At 40.5% G+C, this 24,506-nt stretch overlaps 1 protein-coding gene across 1 annotated transcript in view; it reads left to right on the forward strand.

Annotated features, from left to right (window-relative positions):
* The window catches only part of carmil3 (capping protein regulator and myosin 1 linker 3), a 91,039-nt gene that overhangs the window by 38,310 nt on the left and 28,223 nt on the right, over positions 1-24,506 (forward strand). Inside the window, exons 13-23 of the mRNA XM_078263329.1 lie at positions 356-465; positions 2,171-2,248; positions 7,115-7,191; positions 13,442-13,546; positions 18,139-18,208; positions 18,323-18,404; positions 20,301-20,397; positions 20,486-20,540; positions 22,534-22,706; positions 23,695-23,763; positions 24,155-24,248. Coding sequence (XP_078119455.1) covers positions 356-465; positions 2,171-2,248; positions 7,115-7,191; positions 13,442-13,546; positions 18,139-18,208; positions 18,323-18,404; positions 20,301-20,397; positions 20,486-20,540; positions 22,534-22,706; positions 23,695-23,763; positions 24,155-24,248 — 1,010 coding nt within the window. The remainder of the gene's footprint in view (positions 1-355; positions 466-2,170; positions 2,249-7,114; positions 7,192-13,441; positions 13,547-18,138; positions 18,209-18,322; positions 18,405-20,300; positions 20,398-20,485; positions 20,541-22,533; positions 22,707-23,694; positions 23,764-24,154; positions 24,249-24,506) is intronic.

A 24,506-nucleotide genomic window follows, 5' to 3' on the forward strand; every position in this document is an offset into this window, starting at 1 on the left:
TGTGTAGTGATCTGATTTGAGATAATTTTTTTGTTTTGGCTTTCAGGGTACACTTGGATACTGGGATGCGGGGTAAACAGTGGCTGGCTTCCTACAAAAACTCTTTTGATACTAACCTACCTTTTGGAGTTCACTAGTCTCTGCTCAGTTATTTTTTTTTTGCCAAATAGCTTGCTCACCCGCTTCCATTATGTAGATTTGCATTCATTAGTTGCTAATAAGTCACGTCCAGAGCAATAAATTAGCCCGTTGGAGAAAAGGGATGATTATAAGATAATTAAATGACTGAAGGATGCATATAACAAACCTTAAATTCCCTTCTCCTCCATTTCTTCCCCTCTTCTCCCCCCATTAGGTGTGGTTACTCTGTCCCAGGCGTTGTGTTCAAGTGACGACTACTCCAATTCTCTGCTGCATCTGGACCTCAGCAAAAACCCTGGGGTTCTGTCTGGAGAGGATGCCACGGTGAGGGACACACATACAAACACGCAAATGAAATGCTGGATTTTCTTACATTTTTTTACTAAGTGCATGTCCATCTTCAGTAAAAATGCCGAAAAGTTGAGAGAAAAAAAGAGTTCACAAATGTTTTTACAATGGCTGTGGTGGAAAATTTGATGTATCGTAACAACTGAATGCGACAAAGTCAGTCAAATCCAGCCACAAATTCTGGATTAGATTGAGATGTGGACTGAGCCACTCCAGGACATTACCATTGCTGTTTCTACCTGTGTAGCTTTGGCTTTGTGCTCGTTTTGCTGGAAAACAAAGTAATGAGGTTTTTTAACAGACGACATCAGGTTTTTATCCAGGATATCGCTGTATTTTTCTGCATTCATTTTCCCCTCACAAGCCTTCCTGGGTCTACTGCAGAGAAGTATCATCACAGCATGATGCTGCCACCACCATGCTTCACACTGGGGATGCTACAGTATGTTTATGATGAGATGATAGTCTCATCAGACTGCAGAGTTTGCCATTCTTCCACAAAGCTGCGACAGGTGAAGCACCTGGCCAACTGTTGTGGTCTTCACAGTCTCTCCAATCTGAGCCTCTGAAGCTTGGAGCGCCTTGAGAGTTTGATTGATTGATTGATTGATTGATTGATTATATTCGACAATAACAATAAATACAGTACTTACAGTACAGAACAAATTTAATTTGGTCCACCCTGTCTTGTACCCTAAGCCTATTAACTCTCTCAAAATGAGAAGAATCTAAATTAGTGGCCCCTGGTAGCCTTAGAACAAATTCTGACAAATTTCTACTATGACTTCTTTTATTGACAAAGTAGATTTTTGATTGCTTATTGAAAACCATCACACCAAGCTTAACAGGCATATTCAAGGTGACACTAGTCTCGCTTTGCCAGACCTTCCTCCACAGCGCTACGGAAGAGGGTCTGGCTAGTCCACACAGCATTCCCGGATGGGAAAATAACATGCTGTGGTTCATTGGCATTTCTTTAAACCAATCACAATTGTCTTTGGCAGCGCTAAGCACCGGGCAGAGCCACGGTGCCTCTGTAAAATAGCCTCGGGAAGGAACTTGTTTTGGTGGAACATGTTTACGTTCAAAAATTGTTTTAGTCGTGCAACAGAAAACTCAGATTGGACAGATAGTCTAGCTAGCTGTCTGGATTTACCCGGCAGAGATCTGAGGAGCAGTTAACCGTAGTCCTCATAAATCCACCGGAGTTTAAAATTCCAACACAAAGAAAGCGAAAGGTGACGGATATCCGGCAGAAAAGAGTGAAATCCGGCGGAATTTCCGGCAGCAAGGAAGCAATCCCGGAAAGGGAACATCGTGGATATGGACTAAGGTGACACTGAACTAGAGCACAAGCCAGTATTTTCAAAGCCCCATAGTCCAACAATGTGTTGTCAGAGAGAGAGCTGTTTTCACTTTGACATTAAAGGGTCTTTTTTTTTGTTCAAAAAGTCTACTTTGATTCAATGTGGTAATACAATAAAACATGATAACATCCAAAGGCAGTGAATAATTTTTTATAAGCACCATATATTTCTGTATACATATAAGATAGATATATAAGGCAAGTATATACAAGGCAAATTCCTTGTATGTGAAAACCAACTTGGCAATAAATCTGTTTCTGATTGAGATTTTTCATATTAATTCACTAAAAGACACTGTTGTTCTTCCCGTGCAGAACCTGTACCTGTTCCTGGCCCAGCCCAACTGCCTGGTCCACTTGGACCTGTCTGGGACAGACTGCACCGTGGACTCGGTTTGTACTTCATCTCTCTGTTACAGTCACTATCCACCCGTCGCTGTTCGATCTCGTCTCTAGGATGGGATTCAGGCCAAGAAACAGAAGGGGGTAGCGTCCTGAATACGAATTGCCCACCACACAAAAACAATGTTACCTCAGTAGTCTTTCTTAGAACTCCTCTGTGCATAATAATGCTTTGAGTGATGGTGAAAGCTCTTACAATGCATTACAATGGAGTTGTATAGCCTCTTATGAATTATATAAACGATACATTGTATGAATAGCATACAGGAGCCTTTGTTTCATGCGTTTGTTCACATCTTTGTCTCTTCAGAGAGACGACTTTGTCTGTGTTGTTACTGTGTCTAAATTTAGCATGTCTGCCAGCGTGACAAAAACGGTGTCTTGCTGCATTAGCAGATACGCTAACAGCACAAAGGATGACAGAGCTTTCTCTCTGAAAGAGTCCAGTGACCATGCTTGAATGTGTCTGCCCCTGCTGGCTGTTGCTGAGATGGCAGTTCTTCCTGATTGACTGTGAATATACAAGCCTCAGTGGAAAAAATGTGGTTCCAACTGTACTCAGGATGTTTTTAGGGTCTGTGTCCCTTTTGGAAGATGTAGAGGTTCATGAAAACTACTGGCTGAACGGGAGGTCACATTTATTGTTTATGTCCCGTCGCTGCTGCTTTGTCAGTGCTGTATTGCTGCTGACAGGATAACGTGCAGTAGGGACATGCACGGTTGAATAAAACAGACATAAATATCCTATTTCATTGTGTTCTGTTCTGCTGGGAGGTAAGAAGTCAAAGTCAGCTAGAGATCTACTCTGAGCTCTGCTGTTGCTCAGTGTCACCTCAGAAGGGCAGGTGGTGTCTGAACTCCACACTCACTATATTGCCATGATGCCTCGTCATATAACACATTGAGCATTTTTGCTGGTCAGTTTCACCTCATTTTCACCTAGCGGATTTAATCCCATTGCTGATTCAATACTTTGTTTCTCTCAGTGGTGCAATGTAACTTAAGAACATTTGCTCAAATATTCTACTTAAGTGCAGTTTTGAGGTACTTGTACTGTACTTGACATACATTTTAAAGGGACATTTTGAGCTTTTTACTCTAGCACATTTATCTAACAGCTGTACTTTGCATATTTTTGAGATTCTTTCATACAAAACATATAATCAGCTTTTAAAATATGAAGTATTGTTCAGTAAAAACAATTCTCCCTCTTTTCAAGTCATTTTAGTCTGGAATTGAGTCAAGGTTTTAGCTAACTATCGCTATCAGTACTAGCCTCAGTGACAAATCTATACATTGCGTTTCCTGTTTCTGCTTCACAACAAAAGCCACCCTGTGTTTCGCCAGGTGCTGTGAACTAGCAGCAGTAGGAAATCTTCAGTTTGAGCTCTGATACAGCTTTACCACAGTGAACAGAAAAGCAGTAAGGCTGATATCAATAAGATAAAATTACAAACAGGAATCTTTGATTACATACATGCATTGTTTCCTGTGAATCCCTTGTATGTGTGAAGGAGAAATGGCTGACGCCGCTACTTACAATGTAAACTACCATTAAAAAGGTAATTATAGAAGGTAAACATATTGAATAGCTATTTCTGAAAAAATGCAAATCATAAATAGTTTAACAAACAAGGTTTAATTTCATGACAATTTTAAGGATTAGAACTTCAAACTGCCCAATACTTTATAAAGTAGATAAAAACATCTCCACCTCGACTAGAGATGGTCCGATACCATTTTTTGCTTCCCGATTCCGATACCTGAACTTGCGTATCGGCCGATACCGAGTACCGATCCGATACCAGTGTGTCATATATTTTATTATGTTTTAACAACTGTACACTACTATCCCTGTATGGATGTGATATTATTTCTATCTTTGTTGTCAGTCTGGCTCAAGTTAAACTCTTTCTGAAACATGAACAATGAACGTCCCAGAACGTTCTTTTATTCTGCAGTTTGACAATCCGTTATAACGGAAAAACAACATAAATAAATTACTTTAACGTAGATTTTCTTTAGGGCTTTATTACGTGGTATCGGCTCGGTGTATGAACTCCAGTACTTCCTGATACTGATACCAGCGTTTTAGGCAGTATCGGAGCCGATACCGATACTGGTATCGGTATTGGAACATCTCTAACCTCGACCAACTACAACAAAAGTGATAATACTACGTATGTTTGTATAATTCTACAAGGAGCCATTCTGTATAATTAGTACTTTTACTTTTGTTACTTTAAGTACATTTGCTGATACTACTACTTTACTTTTATATACTTGCAGAATGCAGAGCTTTTATAATGGATTTTTTTTTACATTGTTGTATTACTAGCTTTACTTAAGTAAAGGATCCGAATAGTTCTCATACTTCCACCACTGTTTTTTCTTTACCACAATGCCTTGCACTTTACTGCGGGTGTTTTAAACCCCGGGAGCAGGCAGCTTGTAAAGCAGGAATCTGTTTCAGGAGGGAATAGTCCGCCCTGTGAAACTAATGCTCCTCCCTTCCCGTAAATGTAGGCCATGAATTTTGTATTGAATTATGTGCATGAGTGGAAGTAATAGCATCTGTTCTGCTTTATTTGCAAGTTCTCAAACTTTGTCTCCCCCTATATCTCTTTAAAACTCCCCTTGAGATTAAAAAAGTACCCTCTGCCATCGCTGGTTCATGTCCTGTTTTGATAATTGTCATTTATCCTTTGGAGAGGAAGTGTCTGAGAGAGAATTTGTCTTTTTTAGTGTTGGCCTGTTGGATTGAATTATTAATCAATTCCTGTTTTAATCTAGGTTGATGTACTGACGATGGTCGATTAGTCAGTTTGCGTGATGGATCACACTGCCAGGGAAAAATGGATTCGCTTTCAATAGTTTAACCTCTCGCAAGCGATGAGATGCTCCTAAAAAGTCTTACAAGAAATTGGATTTTGATGCCGATCATATTTGCCTAGAGCTCTCTCCTGTCAAACAAACGCACATATATCATCTTTATTTCAAGATTAATTTGGTCACAGATTCCTGTATATTCATTTTGGTACTTTCCAGAGCCCTGTAGTTTGAACGTGAGCCATATCTTCACAAGATGGGAGCTTGATTTGATATGCACTTTGATGGATGGTAGATGAATGGCTTTATTGCTGCATGATTTCACATTGATCATATAAGCAGGGGAACTTTAGGTGACACAGCATATTTAATTTCCTACACACGTTTTCAGTTGCTTTTTTTCCATATATAATGTGAAACTTGACATTTGATGGATATTCAGTATAACAAATTAAAGAATGTTAGTAATACATTTTTTCGCTGGTATGGTTTCAGCTTGATTCTGATTTAGTGTAATACAATTACTCTTCTTGTTGCCCATTTGGCCCTGCTATCGGGAATTCGTAGACTTTCCCTGACAGATGAGCACTTTCTGTACACATTTTGAAAGATTGGTGGAAACACAGCGTCTGCTTTATTTCATTCAGCTGCTGGAGCTAGGGGGCATAAACCCTGAAATGGACAAGAACATAACTAATTGAAATTTCCAACCATTAGGGCTTAAATAACCCAAGCCTTTTCCTTTTCAAAATATGTTGTATTTTTGACTTTCCTTTCATCATTTCACATTAAGGGTATAGATTTTTTTTTTTTTTTAAATGCAACAACTTTGAAACATTCCAAGTCTATGGCATGGCTCAATAAGGGGCAATATTGGTCTGTTTGTCTGTTCCTGTTGTGCACCATGAGGTCGACATTTGTGAGTTTAAGTGAAATATATTACAGCTATTTGCTGTATTGCCATGAGATTGTGGTACACACATTCATGTAAAAATATATATTCGATCATTTTACCTTTTTATACCTTGAACGGTTATTTAAATAAAACTATGTATGAAGCTTGAAAGGGAAATCACACCGATAAGTTAATAACGCATGTACATCGGAAACATGACAGTTGGTCGAGTTGAGGACCACAGGTTTAATTTTTAACATAGTTTATCGTATTTTTTATGTTAATATGAATCTGAAAAGTAACTAAAGCTGTCGGATAAATGTAGAGGAGTAAAAAGTACAGTATTTTCCCTTTGAAATGTACAGTAGTGGAATAGTACTAAGTAAAATAAAATGTACTTTACTTGAGTAAACTACTACTTTCCACCACTGCATACAGCTGACCCCAAAGTGTAGGCATCCAGTCAATGACTACCTGAGCCAAATCCACCTATCAGCCTAAATATAGAAGGCTCTATAAATAGAGACTGAGACACCACAATGTAATGTCTCAGACAAAAGAACATTTTAGGGTTAAGTGCCTTGCTCAAGTGCACACAGTAATAATGTAGCATTCCATGGTCCTTGGCAGTCGCACATTGTTGATGCTGCATACACTCTGTGTGTGTGTGTGTGTGTGTGTGTGTGTGTGTGTTCATAGAAAGGTTGTATTGTCTTGTGTAAACCATACCATATGGCACAAAAAGGATCAAATGAATCCTAAAACAAATTGCAAAGACGGCTTCGTCCTGATTTGGCCAGCAGTAACATCTCATTTGTTCTGGTACATTCCCCCCCCCCGCACCAATCTGTAGAGTCAGACTTCTATGAAATTCTATTATTTAATGTCATCTAAAAATGCTAGCATGATACATTTAGGGATATTTCTACTGAAGAGGCTTCTGCCAAGAAAGAGTTACAGCAGCATCATTTTTTTTAGTGTGTTCAAATTGCATTTGTGTCAACTTTAATCTGTGCTATAATAATTTGTGCAGTGTTCAAGAGCCAAAATAACAGTTATACAACACATTCCCATTCCCTGTAGTGAACATAACACAACCCATTTATCTTACTGTGTTTCTGTTTCTTTGCCAGTTGTTTGGGGCCTTGCTGCGAGGCTGCTGTGCTGACCTCTCCTACCTGAACCTCTCCAAGAACTCCTTCTCTCACAGGTGGGCGTTCACCTTGAGTGTAAATCCCTGTTAAGACTTCTTGTTGTTTTGTTTTTTTTGAAGAAAAAAAAACATTTGTTTTCTTATTCTGACTCAGCCAAACCGCTCTGGAGGAATTCCAGTCAGGAGGCGCGGAGCAGAGCGAGCGTCATCATTTATTTTCTGCTGTAGATTAGTGTTTAGCCCTGGACCTCACTGATGGAATTAGCGCGCAGGCTCGGGTCGCCCCCTTAATTTGTTCTGGCTCACTGCATGTGTATGTATATGTACGTGTGTGAGTGTGCAGAATGTGTTCCTGCTTGTCTTTAATTTATATATGTCTCAGTTTGCTAACAAGTTTTCCATCTGTCAAGCACTTGTTTGCTTGCCCCAATATTTTTCTTTTTTGCGTGCTACGAAATGTATGTGCGTGTTTGTGTTTACCTAGCTAGGAGGCAGAAGCGGCTCCGGCTCCCAACATGTCGTGTCCCCCGGGAGCCTTCCCTGCTCAGCATATTACATTACAGAATTACTGTGGAAGATGATGGTGAAAAATGAGACTAACTGTAGTCGAGAATTATTGTTCCAATCCCCAGGCTCCAACGCCTTCTCTCTCTCTCTCTCTCGCGCTCTCTCGCATCTGTCAGGCTGCACCTCTTGTTCTCTTTTTCACCTTTCTTCCTTCATTCTTTATTTTTATGAATTCTTGCTCATTCTGGAGCTCTTTGACCACAGAATTCTTTCATTTCTAATAGGAAGATTGAATATCCCAGGATTCCACCCTTTCTTTTACTGGAGACATCTGCGCTCCATCCATCTTCTCTGTTTGGTTTTTATCTTTCCCCTTTCCATGGCTGTTTTCACCTCTCTTATCCATCTCTTCTTGCTTACTGTGTCCTTCACTCTGTCATCCTCTTTACTTCCTTCTCTCCCCTATTTCCTTCCTGCTCATTCTCCCTTCTCCTCTTTGTCTCTCCTTATCACTCCTCCTCCCTCTCCACACCCTCCAACTTACTTTCATCCCCCTTTACCACTGCTCTTTCTTCTCACATCTTCCCACTCATCCCCTCCCTCCTCCGCTCCCCTCTGCCTCCCTCTCTTCATATTTTATCCCACCTCTTGCCGGTCCTGGGTCTTCTGGTATTAAATGCTCGCTGGCTCTAGTGCTGCCAGTCAGACGGCTGCGGTGTTGCAGTCACAACACGGAGCCACAAAGCTGTCCCAGCTGATAACAACCGCCTGGCTGCCGCTCGTGAATATGGAACGGACTGCCTCGGACCCCTCCTTCACCCTTCACACACACACACACACACACACACACACACACGGCGCTTTCCAAAGAAACATTTAGCAGTCCATGTTAGATACAGTTACACACATCTACACGTGTGGTAACAAGTTGCTGATACAGCTCCCTGGAGAGTGTTTTGTGAGAGAGACGGTGACACTGTATCATTCTGTATCAGCGGAGTCCTGACAGGCTGTATGCTAATCATTACAAATGGGTCAAGGTAGAGCTGGTGTTCCACACGCTGGGAGGTTATCACAATAGCAATGACAGGGGCTTGTAATGTGGCTTCCTGGTTTTCTCTCACTACTGTTATACTATCTTCATCCTGGTCTTTTTCTTTTTGCCTCCTGCCATTGCTCTCTCCCATATGAGCATTTTTTTTTTACCCTTTGTAACTTCATTTTCTCCTGCTTTTTTCTCTTTATCTCACATTTCCTCTCCCTACATACAGTTTTATCTTTTAACCAAGTGACATGGTTTCATCTGTGTGTGGTAAATGTCAGAGCATTATGAAAGATGTGACTCGGTCAACCATACATTTGCCTACATTACTAGGAAAATCTATATATACTGTAGCTAAAAGAATAGAATTGTTGGTGCGTGTGTGTGTGTGTGTGTGTGTGTGTGTGTGTGTGTGTGTGTGCGCGTGTGCGTGCCTGCCTGCGTGTGAATTAACACCCGCCAAAAGTAATTGCAGCTGTTGTCATTGTCATGTTAACAGCCAACTCGGCAAGTCCTAAATGGAACTCTGATCGTTAACAGTGCAATCACAACAGTCAGTGTTAACCACTCCGTCATGTGCACAAGGAATTATACTCGCAGTGCAATATGCACAAAGGAATTTGGTGAAGCGGAATAGAAATTGGTGGGTTGTAGTAATTATTCATTATATTCTCAGCCAGTCACATTACTGCTCTCATACCAATTAGACTGCTGTGCCAAACACATGAGCACACAACAAAGTTGGCTCAGTAATCTGAGAGAGGAGTGCAGAGCAGCTTTTCTGTTATGATGTCCTAGAGGTTCAGACACAATACAAATGTGCTGCCAAAGGCAGGTGATCTGTTGTTTCAGACTGAATTTGCATCAGTGGAGATATTAAGTCAGGTCATGTTGATATATTGCTAATGTTTAAACATGAAGGGGTTTATTTTGAATGAAAACCTTAAGTTAAATATTCCTGTAGAAAATAAATAAAATTAAATAATGAAAATTCGTACTACAAAAGGTTACATTTTCTGAGAAAAAATGGTCAATGCTCAATGTGCAGTTGAAGCATTTGAAATGTAAAATATGTTTTGATGAGTCATGCCGTGGTTTTATATGGGAGTAGGTTAAAGCAGTTAGTGTCCAGTTGAAGAGACAGTTAGTTGTTAGGACTTCACATGTCAGTTGATGTTGTCAGTGAAAGTTTAAATGTAAGCATACAAAGTGAGTTGATGTAGTTGGGCTGAAATGATTCCAGGTTTCAGTCAAATTTGAAGTGTTTGTGAAATTGTTGAAATGTCAGTTGAACTAAAATTTGAAAGGAGTTGAAGCATCAGTTCAAGAGAAAGAACTTAAAGTGGAACTACGCCCATTTTTTTTAATTTATATATGTTATACCTATGTTCTAAGACAGTCCAAAACTATTTGTAAACATTAACAACTCCAAATCCAAAAACTAGACTACTTAAACTCAATTTTGTGATTTCATCAAGTATGAAGTGTGGAACTGCTCCATAGACAGTGATTTGGGAAAGGTGTTATAAATGACACTGAGAGCACCCAGAAGAATGTTCTGGGTATATAGGTACATTTTCTGTTTCACAGCTGAGAACACTACAATAGAATATACAGTAGCTCATTTGGGTATTAAAAAAAAAGGAAACAATCAGTATCCCATTCATTGTCTATGAAGCAGCTCCAGACTCCATACTTGATGACATCACAAGGCTGAGACTTGCGTCTCTGGTTCCTGGCTTTGAGAGAGAGAGTAGCTCATGTTCAGAAATATTGATTGAACTTTTCTCAGCCATGGAAATAGCAATCTAATTCTTAATTTAGATGGTGTTCTCCTTTAAATGATCTGAAGCATATATTTGAAATGAATAGGCCAGGGAAATACCTTGTTAATATTATACAGTATATAAGCAAAGTATGTAACGCTATAACATTTGATTTCATAAGAAATTTTAGAGTTTAGAGTTTTTTTTAGAGTATATAATTCAGCAACAATTTTGTGAATCAGCAGTTTTGCAGAAGTCAAAGCATTAAAATACAGCTCCAAGTTTAGAGCATATTTGGAGTGTCAGCAGGATTTAAATTTGTAAAGGTCACTATATCCTTTGGTATAACATACAAATGATCCCTGCATGTACACAGAAATAGACTACACAAACAATGAGGTCATTTATCTAGCCCCACTGGTGGCGTTGCTTTAGAGATAATAATCTCCGTCATTCACACGGTCAGTTGGTCCACCACTTTGGTCCCGAATGAAATATATTATTATAATAATAATAATAATAATACATTTTATTTATGGGTGCCTTTCATAGCACTCAAGGACACCTTACAGTTAAAACAAGCAAAAATACAGTTAAAAATCCAAATATAATTAAAACAAACACATTTAAAAATTGACATCGAAAATGAAAAGAAAGTAATATATCCATGAATTCGATGGCGAGTGGAGTTATGTGGGGTAGGCCTTTTGGAATAAGTGAGTTGATATCTCACTCACTATTGGATAGATTGTCATGGGATTTTTTACAGACATTCATGGTGCTTAATAACTATGGTGATCCCATGACTCTTCCTCTTGTGCCACCATGAGGTTAAAGGGCAAATATTATATAGCATTTTCAGGATAATACTTGTATTTTGTGTTTTTACTAGAACATCTTTACATGCTTTAATGTTAAAAAAAACACTTATTTTTCTCATACTGCCCATGGCTGCTGTACCTGTATTCACCCTCTGTATGAGACGCTCTGTAGGATCGCCTGTCTCTTTAAGCCCTCCTCCCAAAAAACGCCCAGTCTGCTCTGATTGGCCAGTGCGCTTCCTGGAATGTGTCTGGAATTTGGGGAGAAATGACCAGCATTTGCCAAGATTACAGCTATGTTGCGTTAGCATATAGCAACTTTAACGTTAGCATACTGCTAACTATTGATTGTAGTGGAACGAAGCAGCACTTTCTACTGTCAAAAATCATAGATAAAGGCTTCTGAACCAAACACTACCCAATCTGACATGTTTCAGCAGTAATGCGACCCGGAATTGGGGAAAAATTTAACAACATTGGCAGCCAAGATGACATTGTTTACTGCCGTTAGCCAATGCAGCTAGCGTTAGTTTAGTTAGCAGTTGACACTTATATTATTAGAATATAGCAGCAATTTCTACAGTCAAAAATTGCAAATAAAGGCTTTTCAACCAAATACTACTAACAGAAAATCTTTCAGGAGTAATGTGACCCAAATTGGGGAGAATGTAACGACACTGGCAGCCAAGGTGACATTGTTTAATGCCGTTAACATGTAGTAACATGGGACAATGTTAACACCGCAGTTTTGGCCACGTTTAACATGAAAATCCAACATTTTAACATTGTAGATATGACAGAAAACACAGAAAAGCATGATATGGGACCTTTAACATTTTCACTTCTTAATTTAACTTAAATTACCTGCAAAACTAACAGCATTCCCATCAGCTGCTGCTGTACTTTGTTTTAAGCGCTAAATAACATATGGATATATGATTGATGATAACATTATACCTGCCAGAAATGACTATTTTCCATTGTCACCTTGAGAGTCTTAACATGCTGACGATAGCATACAGTTCACAGCACTGGTGTGCCTGAATAAATATGGCTGTTTATCTTTATTCCTCCGTTACTCTATGATGTGTGGCTTTATTTTGAAGGAGAATGATTCACTCAAACATCTGGTGTCAATTGCGTCTGTAGCGAAAGCAAAACATGTTGCATGCGTTCGCAGACATTCTGACATGTCATAGCAGGAAACGCAGCTGTAGTTAATAACGTTAGTGACTGCATTCCATTTATGGAACTGAGCCCTCATTAACAAAATTAGTCACACCTGTGCTTTTCCTGCTAAGATGAGTCAAAATGTCTGCCATTAAAAAGGTTTACATGGAATGCCATGACGTAAATCTTCTGATGAGAGTGACTTTTGCATTGTAGTTTATCATTAACTGAAATGACGAGTCATATTAAATATGCTGTTCAAAGTGCCTTGTCACTGAAACAATACTCATATGTTTAGAGGTAGCAGGTGATCTTTCATCACTTTCCCCCACTGTCTCCAGACCCTCTCCTCATCCTCCCCTGTGATAAATTATTTGTACAGTGGGGGCTGAAATGGCAGATTGGCTGCTTTGACAAGTTCTAATCACTGATCCGAACCAGTGTACTGCATCTATCCTGTGAATGCAGAGAATCGTCCCCTTGTGTGTTACAGTATGACTCAGAGGGATGTTGAACTTACACACAGACCTGTTCTCTGTCCATCCTCTGATGACAGGCTAATGTACAGTATATGCCAAGCAGATGGTTGGCTAATTGGCCAATTGTTACCTTTTTAACTGGTGGCAGTAATTAATGCCAACTCCATCTATTTAGTGTCTGGTTGACATAATACTGACCTAAATGTCACAGCTAGCATCTGTCTACTTTAGCCTTCTTTTTCTCTCGCTCCTGTTGTTCCATTCCCTCTCTGTCAGTTTTCCGCTTGTCTGCTGCGAAATTTCTGTCACTTTTATCTATCAGCATATCAACTCCGTCTGTCATCCGCTGTCTTGTCTCTCGATCACTCTCTTATCTGCTCTAGTCATGTGGTCACCTCTTTTCATTTTCTGTCTTACTGCCCGATTGTGGTCCATCTTTTGTGCTCCCCCTCTGTCCTGTTCTTCCCTCCCACTCCTACACACTCTAAAGTATTTTTGTTTTTCTTTACTGTTCTTTTCCAGGAAAGCGAGAGATTCTCTGCCAACTTTCCGCCAGTTCTTCAGCTCTGCATTCAGCCTGACCCATATCAGCCTGGCCTCTGTGAAAGTCCCTCCTGATTCACTGAGGTGAGTCACCGTCACAGGCAAGGATGTAAAGGGATCTTTAGGCATCCTTAAGCACATACAAGATGCAAATCTCTTGTATGGTCTGAACTGCAAACAGATGAAAAAGGAAACCTCTGTACATCCCACTGTAACCTCATTGATTTTGACCCCTTTTGCATTTGGAATTATTTATATGTATCTGATAAGATCATAATTCCATACAGCAAAAGAAAAAGATTAAAATTCCTATGTAAATGCTAGCCAAACCGTATTAAATATATTATCCCTCAATCTACTTTGGGAGGTGATAACGGATGCATATGGACATGCTACTTACAAAATCCATCTCTTGCAGATATAAATTGCAAAAAAGTGTAAAATAAACAAATCAATCCAAGAAGCACTTTAAAACTAATTTTCAAAAATGCACTGTCAACATACTCGCAATGTTTTAGATTAGATTCAACTTTATTGTCATTGTGCAGAGTACAAGTGCAAAGACAACGAAATGCAGTTTGCGTCCAACCAGAAGTGCAAAAAAAAAGCAGAAAAGTGCAATGCGATATACAAGTATAGACAGGTGGTGCATAGGCAGGACAAGAAATATATTGCATTGTGTTTTAAGAGCACAATAAATATAGCTATGTAATATGAACACTATATGAACAACATGTACAGATATGTGCAATGTAGTAGCAATGACATTATACTAGTAGTAAGAATAAAATAGATATATGCAGTGTATTAACAGAATATATAATAAGAAAAACTGAATAAATATGGATACACTGAATGAATCATATAGACAGATATGTACAGTATGTACAGCTATGTGCAGTGTGGTAACATTATAAAAGTAGTAAGAATAAGTATGTGCATGAAGAGCAGTATAATGTGGCTATGTATAGGTGTAATTACAGTAAGTACATCTGTAAATAAATAAATCGAACAGTATGGGTAGTGTAGTGCAAATTGTCCGGGGGGTCGGGGGGGCTTGGTAGGTTAAGTTGTCCTCTGAACCTGCTGGTACGGGTGCAGAGAGACCTGAGACGCCTCCCGGACGGGAGTAGGGCGAGCAAGCTTGGTTGGGGTGAGAACAGTCTTTGATGATGCTGCGCGTCTTACGCAAGCATCGCTTGCCCTGGATGGTCTCGATGGAGGGGAGTGAGGAACCGATGATGCGTTGGGCAGTTTCACCAGGATCTGAGGAGACAGGTGGACCTTCTTGAGTCTCCTCAGAAAGAAGAGACGCTGGTGAGCCTTCTTGATCAGGGTATAGGTGTTGAGGGTCCAAGAGAGGTCCTCAGAGATGTGGACACCCAGAAACTTAAAGCTGGTGACGCGCTCCACCTCAGTCCTGTTGATGAGGATGGGGGTGTGTGTGCCAGCTTTAGACTTCCTGAAGTCCACAATGAGCGCTTTGGTCTTCTTGGTGTTGAGAGCCAGGTTGTTGTCAGTGCACCACGAGGATAGGTGCTGGACCTCCTCCCTGTAGGCCATCTCATCGTTGTTGCTGATGAGACCAATCACCGTAGTGTCGTCTGCAAACTTTACAATGGTGTTAGAGCCATGTACAGGTGTGCAGTCGTAGGTGAAGAGGGAGTAAAGGAGAGGGCAAAGCACACATCTCTGTGGTACGCTGGTGTTCAGGGTGATTTTTGAGGAGGTGTGATTATCTAACCTAACAGACTGAGGTCTGTTGGTTAGGAAGTCCAGAATCCGGTTACAGAGGGAGCTATTGATGCCCAGTTCACTGAGTTTGGTGATCAGTTTGGAGGGGATGATGGTGTTGAATGCTGGATATTAAGAACTAATAGAGAAAGTCAGTATGCAGAATTTTGATAGTTGAAAAAATGTTAAAAAAAAGTTACAGCAACTTCCTGTCTAAACAGAAAGTTGCGTTATCTTGGCAACAATTATTCCAATTGCCCCGAAACTTGACAAGTTCAAAGTTGTTCGTCATGGCCGGTTTAGCATCTGTGCCAAACTTGGCGTCAATCGGCCATTAGATGGCGCTGTTTTAATTTTTTTTTATTTTTTATTAATCAGCAAAATATTGAAATATGGGAAACCTACTCTGTCTAACTACTCCTGGGGTGTGAGTCCGATCGGCATGAAAACTGGCATATAGACTCGGAGGACCCTCATGACAGAAATGTATCAAAAGAATTTTAATAGCTAAAACAATGCGCAAGTTACAGAGGACCAACTTCCTGTAGGTGGGTGTCAAAACAGGAACGGTTGTATCTTGCACACGGCTATTCCGATGGACGCAAAACGTAAGACAGTTGTTCCTCATGTGCCAATGAGACTGTGGGCCAAATATGGCGTCAATCGGCCTTTAGATGGCGCTGTTTTCATTTTTTTAATTAATTAGCAAATTCGGTTTGATCGAAACATACTTTTTTTTAACTCCTCGTAGAGCGTGAGTCCCATCTGCACAAAAATGTGCACGTTGACTCGGTGGACCCTCATGACAAAAAGAGCTATCAAAAGAATTTTGATAGCTAACACAATGCACAAGTTACAGAGGACCAACTTCCTGTAGGGGGCTGTCGAAACAGGAAGTTGCGTATCTTACCAACATTTATTCCGATTGCCACCAAACATGACACCGTTGTTCCGCATAGGGGCTTGAGCATCCATGCCAAATTTAGAGTGAATCAGCCATTAGATGGCGCTGTTAGAATTTTTTTATTAATTAGCCACATCGCGATATATGGGAAACGATAAATGGGCTGTGAGTCCAATCTGCATGAAAACTTGGATATAGACTCGGTGGACCCTCGTGACTGAAAGTTATCAAAAGAATTTTGATAACTAAAACAATGTAGAAGTTATGGAGGAACAACTTACTGTAGGTGGCTGTTAAAACATGAACGGTTGTATCTTAAAGTTATTACATGAAACTTTGAATGCGTGGTCTACATGTGATGTTGCATCTGCCAGTACCCCCGATTGCAAGAAGGCGAGGGCCCGTTCATCGCTGCTTGCAGCTTTAATTTATTTTATTTTTTTATTTCACATTTATTTTTTCAGGCAAGTCATGAAGAACAGGTTCCTATTTGCAATGACAAGTGGCAAAGCCACTTAGGGGAAGGGAAGGAGGGCTAGGAAATAAAATCGCTATGTTTTATTTGTGTGTGTGTGTATGTATATATAATGTTTAGCTATAAAGAAGGGTCATGATATACAGTAAGTGGCATATATGACAACTAATGTAGCCCATTATTTCGGCCCACCTCTCTTTTAAGTGTGTTACTAGCAGTTTTTACTGATGTGTCAACAGACATTTATGCTGCTGACAATGTTTAGTCAAACTTGACGCCTAAGAGTGGTAAAAGATGGATTCCCACTCAGCCCACTCATGCTAAAAATGTGTCCACTCGTGATGCTGTAAGGTGCTTTAGTTTAAGCCCTGTCTAAATTACACACAGCAAGGATCACTGCTGAAGGCCTTTTATGTGTTATGTCCAACCTTTAGCAAACTGTTAAAGAGGAGCCTCTTAAACTTTTTCAGTTTTTATTGTGTCAGGCTTGAACACTAAAATAGCTCATACCATATGGAGTGTAGTTTGCATCCAAACCATCAATGAGATTTAATCATCAAGGCTCGCATTAGGTTTCAAATGCCTTTCCAGGACAGTGGAGGCATTTCTATTATTTTGGTAGACTGGCCTTCAATCAGAGGACACAGATTGAAGCCCCCGTATTGGCTGGCGTCCACCGTGCTGACGTGTCTTTGTGCAGGACTCTGTATCCTTACCAGCTTCAGGAGATCTGTAGCTAAACCAGCTCAGAGAGCGGCCAAACAAAAAAGCCAGTTTCCCCAATGAGAATAAATGGACTACTGCTGTATTACAGTTTCTCTGTGAGGTGTGTAGCTTGCTGTTAGCTTCTCATAGCCAAAACACACAATCAATAACAACAATTGAGATGATTGTGTGCTGCATGATGGCTCTCAGCCAAACAATGGACTGAGGGCACTTCCAACTTGGCACCCATCCTCATTACCTCGCCATGGTGCATAACTCTTAATGTATATTTGTTGCACAAGAACAACCTCCAGCAGAGCCTTGATGTGCAAATGCAGTTTTCTTTTTTGTATCCAGCTGGGCTTGTGCGTGTGTATGTGTGTGCATGAGCAACAATTGGCCACTTCACCTGAATACAAATTAGGTGGTTTTCGGTGGGGAGTTAGTTAGCTATGAATCTTCCTTTTAAGCTACTTTTCTTTAAATCCTTTAAGATGGCTAAAAAACTTTTAGGTGTGCAGATGAGAATGTGGGGCAGGGTCGGATGATCTGTCCAGGTTGTTAGAGGGAGGAAAAGAAGCAGTTGGATTTATTTATTTTTGTGGGACTGATCCATCTCCTCTTTTTTTTTTATTTATTTTTTTTTTACCATTTTTCTATTAGTCATTTTGGCCTTGCCTTTGTCCATTAATTGCCTGTTGTTTCTCTCCCATTTCTTCTTTTCTTCCTATCATTCGTCTCTGTTGCTCTCTCTCTCGCTCTCTCTCTCTCTCTCTCTCTCTCTCTCTCTCTCTGCTTTTGCGTTCCCCTGTTCTGTCTCTCTTTTTCCCATCCTACCCTGCCTGTGTTTTCCTTCAGGGCTCTGTTCTTAGGTCTGTCCAATAACCCTCATATCACTGATTTACACCTGGACATCGGCAGCTGTGAGGTATGCTCTGTTAGTCTAGGCTGTGCTGTAGGTATATTCACTCATCTTCCTCATAGATTGACCCTCGTGGCTATATTCTATCATGTCTCACTCCTCGCTGTCTTCTTCCCACAGTTGAGGTCAGCAGGTGCTGGGGTGATTCAGGAGCTGTTTCCTCGAGTTTCATGTGTGGGGACTTTAGACATCTCTGATAATGGTGAGAGACACGCTTGCACACACCTACGTACAGACTTACATGGTCTTTTGTATATTTTAAGACAAAGGAATGTGCAATCAATCGCAACATAATCTCCACCATATAGTGTGTAATCATTCTGTAATAATGTCTTCTATGGCTCTGGAGTGAGCTTTCCAAAGCTTGAAAACATAACCCTGATGATGTCATAGTGATATCATCAGGTTTATCTCTGCTTTGACTTGAGACGTAACCTTTTTAACAGAAAGCCTGAGTTATTGAAAAAAAAACTAAAAAGCTTGGCTACATACGCTAAAAAAAAACCCTTTTTAATTAATTATTGAGATGTTTTACTAACACAAAAACGGCAGAATTCGAGCAGCAATAAGGATTCTGCCAGGAGAGCTAATCCCCCGTAATAAACGTACATGGACATTTAAGCTGAGTTAAATCAACAGTACCAAAAGCTAATCACATGAGGAGGAGAAGGTCGGGGTGGTGGAGGGAGATACGGTAGCACACAGTGTTAACATTAGTGTGTCAGCAGAGGAATATTGAAGTGTCAGAGCTGTAAAACTGCATGAATATGATCGCTGGTAGCCAAGCAGCCGATGAACGAGCCAGTGATTGTGAAAGATGAAAGAACGAAACGGCTGATTCCAATCACCCAGTGCAGGTGTGACTTCTGTGCTCCGAACTCCATTAAACAACAATGATACACTCATTCAAATGGGAAACATATTTTTTATTTTAGATTCAAGGCTATATTACCAACTGTGCAAAGTGAGCAAAGACCCAACTTGGTGCACCAGACCATCAGGGACCCCAATAGTCCCAGCTTCACTGCATGCCAATTGCTTTTGCTAATTGCAATTTGTAAACTGAAGTAAAATACCAACTAAGACAGATCCTTCATTAGCCCTGTGTTGTTGAGGGGCCCAATTAAATTGTGTTTAATCAAATATGTTTTGGGACCTGGTAGTATTATTCCAGCATAGGTGTGCTGGTTGATCATGAATGCCCTGTAGTTAATGCAGAGGTGACAGGGTACATACACAGGATAGTAGGTGGCGGGTCCAACGGCAAATATTTGCCCTAGGGCTCCCTACATAAACATCTTTATCATCATATAATCTTGCTGTCAATTATTTTTTATAGCAAAAGATGTCCTCAACTTTGGGTTTTGGATTTTTTGTTTTTAGAAGATATATTACCAGTTCACTCTGTGGTGAATCTGAATGTACAGCATGATTTAAAAGTCAGGGATGAATAGATTGAACTAAATTGACTTGAAAGAACAGTCTTAACCTTGAAGCTACTGCTTACTCACACTTAGTTGAGCCTTAACCACTGAAATTAATTTTCTTTAATTCTAACCAAGTAGTTTTCTATAATTACAATCACTTCCATGAACAAAGCAAATGGGATGTTGACTGCCTTAATTTCTAAACAGCTGCAACCCGCCCACCCTCCTGCTCTGACTTGTTAGTTTCCCGTCAATGATAAAATAATAAACTCACTTCACACAAGAGGCATGTAAGTTTATTTAACCATAGATATTTTTGCTCTCTGAATGAGGCATTAAAGTCTTTGTTGCTGAAATATCTCGCCATGGTAACCACTTCCTCTGAGCAGCATCGTCCATCCTTGAGCTTTTGAAAATGTGAGTAGGTGGGGGGGTAATTAGGAGTATTCTGGAATCTCTGTGGGCAGTGAGATTCTGTTCCAAAACAGACCATGAGATGAAAAAAACTGAGCTTTGAAAGCCACAAATGTTACTCCCGGGCACCTGGCCAATTTAATGATGAGTCACTGGTGTGACAGCCCCGAAAGTTTGTGTAGTAAAAAAGATTTTTTCAGTTTGGTTACTTGTTTGTTTTAAAGATTACCTCTCTAAAAGTGTGTGTGTGCGTGTAGGTTTGGATGCTGATTTGCTGGCCGTCATCCCAGCGTTCTCCAGACACCCCTCCCTCAAACACCTTATGCTGGGGAAGAACTTCAACATCAAGGGCAGGTACGGACCACGCGGGGAACCAGCAGTACAGATGGTTAAGAAGACGATACTGATGAGGAATGTTTTCCTCTTCTCTCTGCCTCCTTAGGGTGCTGGATGAAATTCTGCAGAAACTGGTTCACTTGGTGCAAGAGGAAGAGTGTGTGAGTTGGATTATATAACATATTGTACACAAATCCTCTGCGGCGTTCCGCACAGATCAGATGCACGCCTACACATGCCTCACAGTATTGTAGCCACACACACACACACACACACACACACACACACACACACACACACACATTCTGTGCACGCAAGAACACACGCTTGCCACTGCTTAAATTCTCGTGTCCTCATTCATGTGCGGTTAACCGCAATCTCCAACCTGCTGCCACACACATACACAAGGTGCAAATATTGCACACGAGTCTGTTGTCTGTGGGCTCGGCAAATGATTCATTTGGTCTCAGTGTATTCGCGAGGCTCCCGGGGCTCTCTCCGCTCTCCGCTCTGCAGATCCAGCATGACAAGTAGCTTACTCAATTATTTACAACTGTTGATGGTGATAGCTCACAACGATGCTCTCGCACTGAGTACGGTCTGATGCGTGCGTGCAAGCACACTAACAGAGGCACAGCTGGGTGTCAGTGTGTAAGTTAAAAGGAAGTACACCAAGTTCACATCAAGTACAGTGGATGACGTCGTAATGCGAAAAGTACTGCTCAGAAAGAAAGTGGAGGGATTTGTTTGGGAGAAAGTGCAAATGAGCAGTTGATTATTATGCACTTGGTCTCTCTAAGCAAAAACAACAATAAATAATTTAACTGCAGGGGGTTTGAGCTGAAAATGGTGTTTTTAAAATCTTGATTTTCATTCAGGTTCTTGTGTTATAGATTTTGGAAAATCAATAATATGATAACCTGAAACTTGTGAAAATGCAGAGCGAGCGGTCGGAGGAGAGTTTAAGTTCATTAGTGAAGATATCGAATGAATGATGACGTTAACACTGCTTTTCCGTCGCTTTTGTGACGTTGAACGTGACACCAGAACGGAAAAAACAGAAACGTCTCCTCGTCTACTGGCAATGTGAAAGGAGTCATCGGCTATTTATTTTTGTTTTTTACAAAATTCCCGCATACACGCACTTCTTTTGGTTGAAAAGGGGTATAGATGACAAAACCCATACTCCTAAAAACCTCAGGTCCTTTAACAGACATTTCTACTCACATTTTATTCCAACCAACCAACATTTCTATTATATACATCATCTTTTTTCCTCAATGCTGTCTCTTCCTGCCTCCTCCAGGCCAAGGTTATAATCGTTAACGAAAACGAACGAAATAACGAAAACTAGATGGGGAAAAACATTGTCGTTAACTGAAATAAAAAAAAATGAGGCATTACAAAAAAAACGATAACTAAACTAAAACTGTAATGTCTGTTTGCAAAACTAACTAAAATAAAATAATTGAGTAAATGTCCTTAGTTTTCGTCTTTGTCGATGTCTTTCATAGTGCAAATAACGTTATATCTTGCCTACGTTATATCTTGATGATCATAACTGACAACTAATGAAAACCCCAAATTCAGTATCTCAGAAAATTAGAATATTGTGACAATGTTCAATATTGAAGACACATGGTGCCACACTCTAATCAGCTAATGAACTCAAAACACCTGCAAAGGCCTTTAAATGGTCTCTCAGTCTAGTTCTGTAGGCTACACAATCACGGGGAAGACTGCTGACTGGACAGCTGTCCAAAAGACGACCATTGACACCTTGCACAAGGAGGGCAAGACACAAAAGGTCATTGCTAAAGAGGCTGGCTGTTCACAGAGCTCTGTGTCCAAGCACATTGATAGAGAGGCGAAGGGAAGGAAAAGATTCTTATTCTTAACGTTATTATTACACAATACTTTTTCTGACCTTTTTGAATATTGCCCCCGACAAATAACCCATATTACAAAAAAAGACTAAAACTAAGACTAAAACTAATAAAAACTAAACTAAAACCAAGCATTTTCAAAAAATAAAAACTAAACTAACAAACCCGCTTTAAAAACTAATTAAAACTGAATTTGAAAACAAAAAGTCTAAACGAAATAAAAATAAAAACTAATGAAAAATGCAAAACCATAATAACCTTGCTCCAGGCCCTGCAGTCCCTCTCCCTGGCTGACTCGAGGCTTCGCCAGCGGGGCACGGTGCTGGTCAACGCCCTGGGCTCCAACACCTGCCTGCGGAAGGTAGACTTAAGCGGCAATCTCCTGGAGGACTCCGGGGCCAAGATGCTCAGCAAAGCCCTGCAGATCAACACAACACTCAGGTGTGTGTTTATTTTGAAAACGGTACTCTGATGGGCGCGAAAAAAGGATTCTCTTGCAAATCGGAGCACACTGTAACAGAGGAACATAAGGAAACAAAGAGGTATTAGAGGACAAAATAGGGTAAATGGGAAATTAATATGTTCGGTATGGTTTGAAGAGAAGGATATACTCAGGCTGCTTAGAGGAAGAACAGTGAGTTTAATGCAGTGCGTCAAAGATAAGAGAGGTAAAAGTGAACCTTGTAGGCGATAAGAAGGTAAGACTAAGAAACAGGAGGGTAGAGAGAAGAATCTGTGAAGGGAGGGGAAGTGGCCTTCAGGCAAACAATGTATTGCATCTCCCTGAAGTAAGAGAAAAAGAACTGTGTGTTTTGGAGGTGGAGCAGATGGAAACTCTGAGATAGGCAGAAAGAGTGAGGGAAAAGGAGGACAGAAGCGAGACAGTAGGTAGGTTGGAAGCATTTGGATGGGGAAACGGTTGGATATGGACTAGAGAGGAATAAAGTTATGACGGGAGATGGAGACCACCTAAGGAGCGAGATTTGGGTTTAGCTGATTGAATTTCTAGGGCAGAGCGAGTCAAGGGAAGTAGAGATGGAGGAGGAGGAGGAGGATGGATAAAAGGAAAAGAGGGGCTGAAAATGACGGATATATTAAAAACAGGAGTTAGACAGTGTAGGTGGAGAATCTGCAGTGTGTAATAACAGAAGCTCATTACTTGCATGGCAGTTGTTCACACATTATTAATGTTGTGATATGGACTCATTCGAAGCATGTAGCAACAACAAAAAAAGTCCCAACAAATGTCTCGTTAATCCTGCTGTGATATGTTTGTGCAGCTGCGTGGTCAGATAAGTACGGAGACTGTGATACTGTTGGCCATGTGCGTCTGATTGTGTGTGTTTTAGGAGCATTCAAAAGTGACTTATCTTCTTTATCCTCTCTGTGCCTGTCTTGCATTATTTCCTGCTGGCTTGATCCCTCTCAGGAGTGTGATGTGGGATCGCAACAACACCACAGCGACAGGCTTCCAAGATGTGGCGAGAGCACTGGAGCAGTAAGACGAGCACAACACACACCCTTTTGAGGAGGGGAAACACACATACAACGGATCTCACACACACCCATATGAAAGGCAGATAACCGTCTCTGTACAATGTCTACTATTACACAGCGTTTCATCATTCCTCTGACGTGCATGCCAGTCAAGCTGTTATTTTTTTCGGTGTGGGTGTGAAGTGTGTGTTTAAGTGTGTACAAGCATGTGTGTTGGTGCATTTGCGTATTAGGGAATTGGAGACAACTGTTTTATAAGTGCCCTGGGTGTTTTCTGTTTGTTCTTGTGAACATAACAATTCTTCCAGTTTGTTATTGCAAGGGTAATATCATCTAGTCTTTCTTGCTTTCTTTCGTCCCTCTTTCTCTTGTTTCCCCTCTCCACTTAATAGCAACTTTACTCTTCAGTACATGCCCCTCCCACTCAGTGATGTCACTCAGGCATACCGCAGCGCCCCGGAAAAGACGGACCAAGCCATGACCAAGGTGAGAGCAGCTTTGTGATTTCTAAATTTGCTGCGTCATGTTATTAAAAAGCAGATAAAAACATTACCTGATTAGGTTAATGAGTCATGGCTTTGATGAACAACTTTCATTTGCTTGTGCATTAGAAGTGATGATTAAATGTGGACGTGTTGATAGATTATTATATTGCAGTTGTGGAAACCCTGCATGGGATATGTGCCATAAAAAAAGTTTGTTAGATTACTTGAAAGATACTTCCTAATTTCCTTTTGAATATTT

This window comes from Sander vitreus, chromosome 12 (assembly GCF_031162955.1).
Source record: "Sander vitreus isolate 19-12246 chromosome 12, sanVit1, whole genome shotgun sequence".
Taxonomy (NCBI): Eukaryota; Metazoa; Chordata; class Actinopteri; order Perciformes; family Percidae; genus Sander; species Sander vitreus.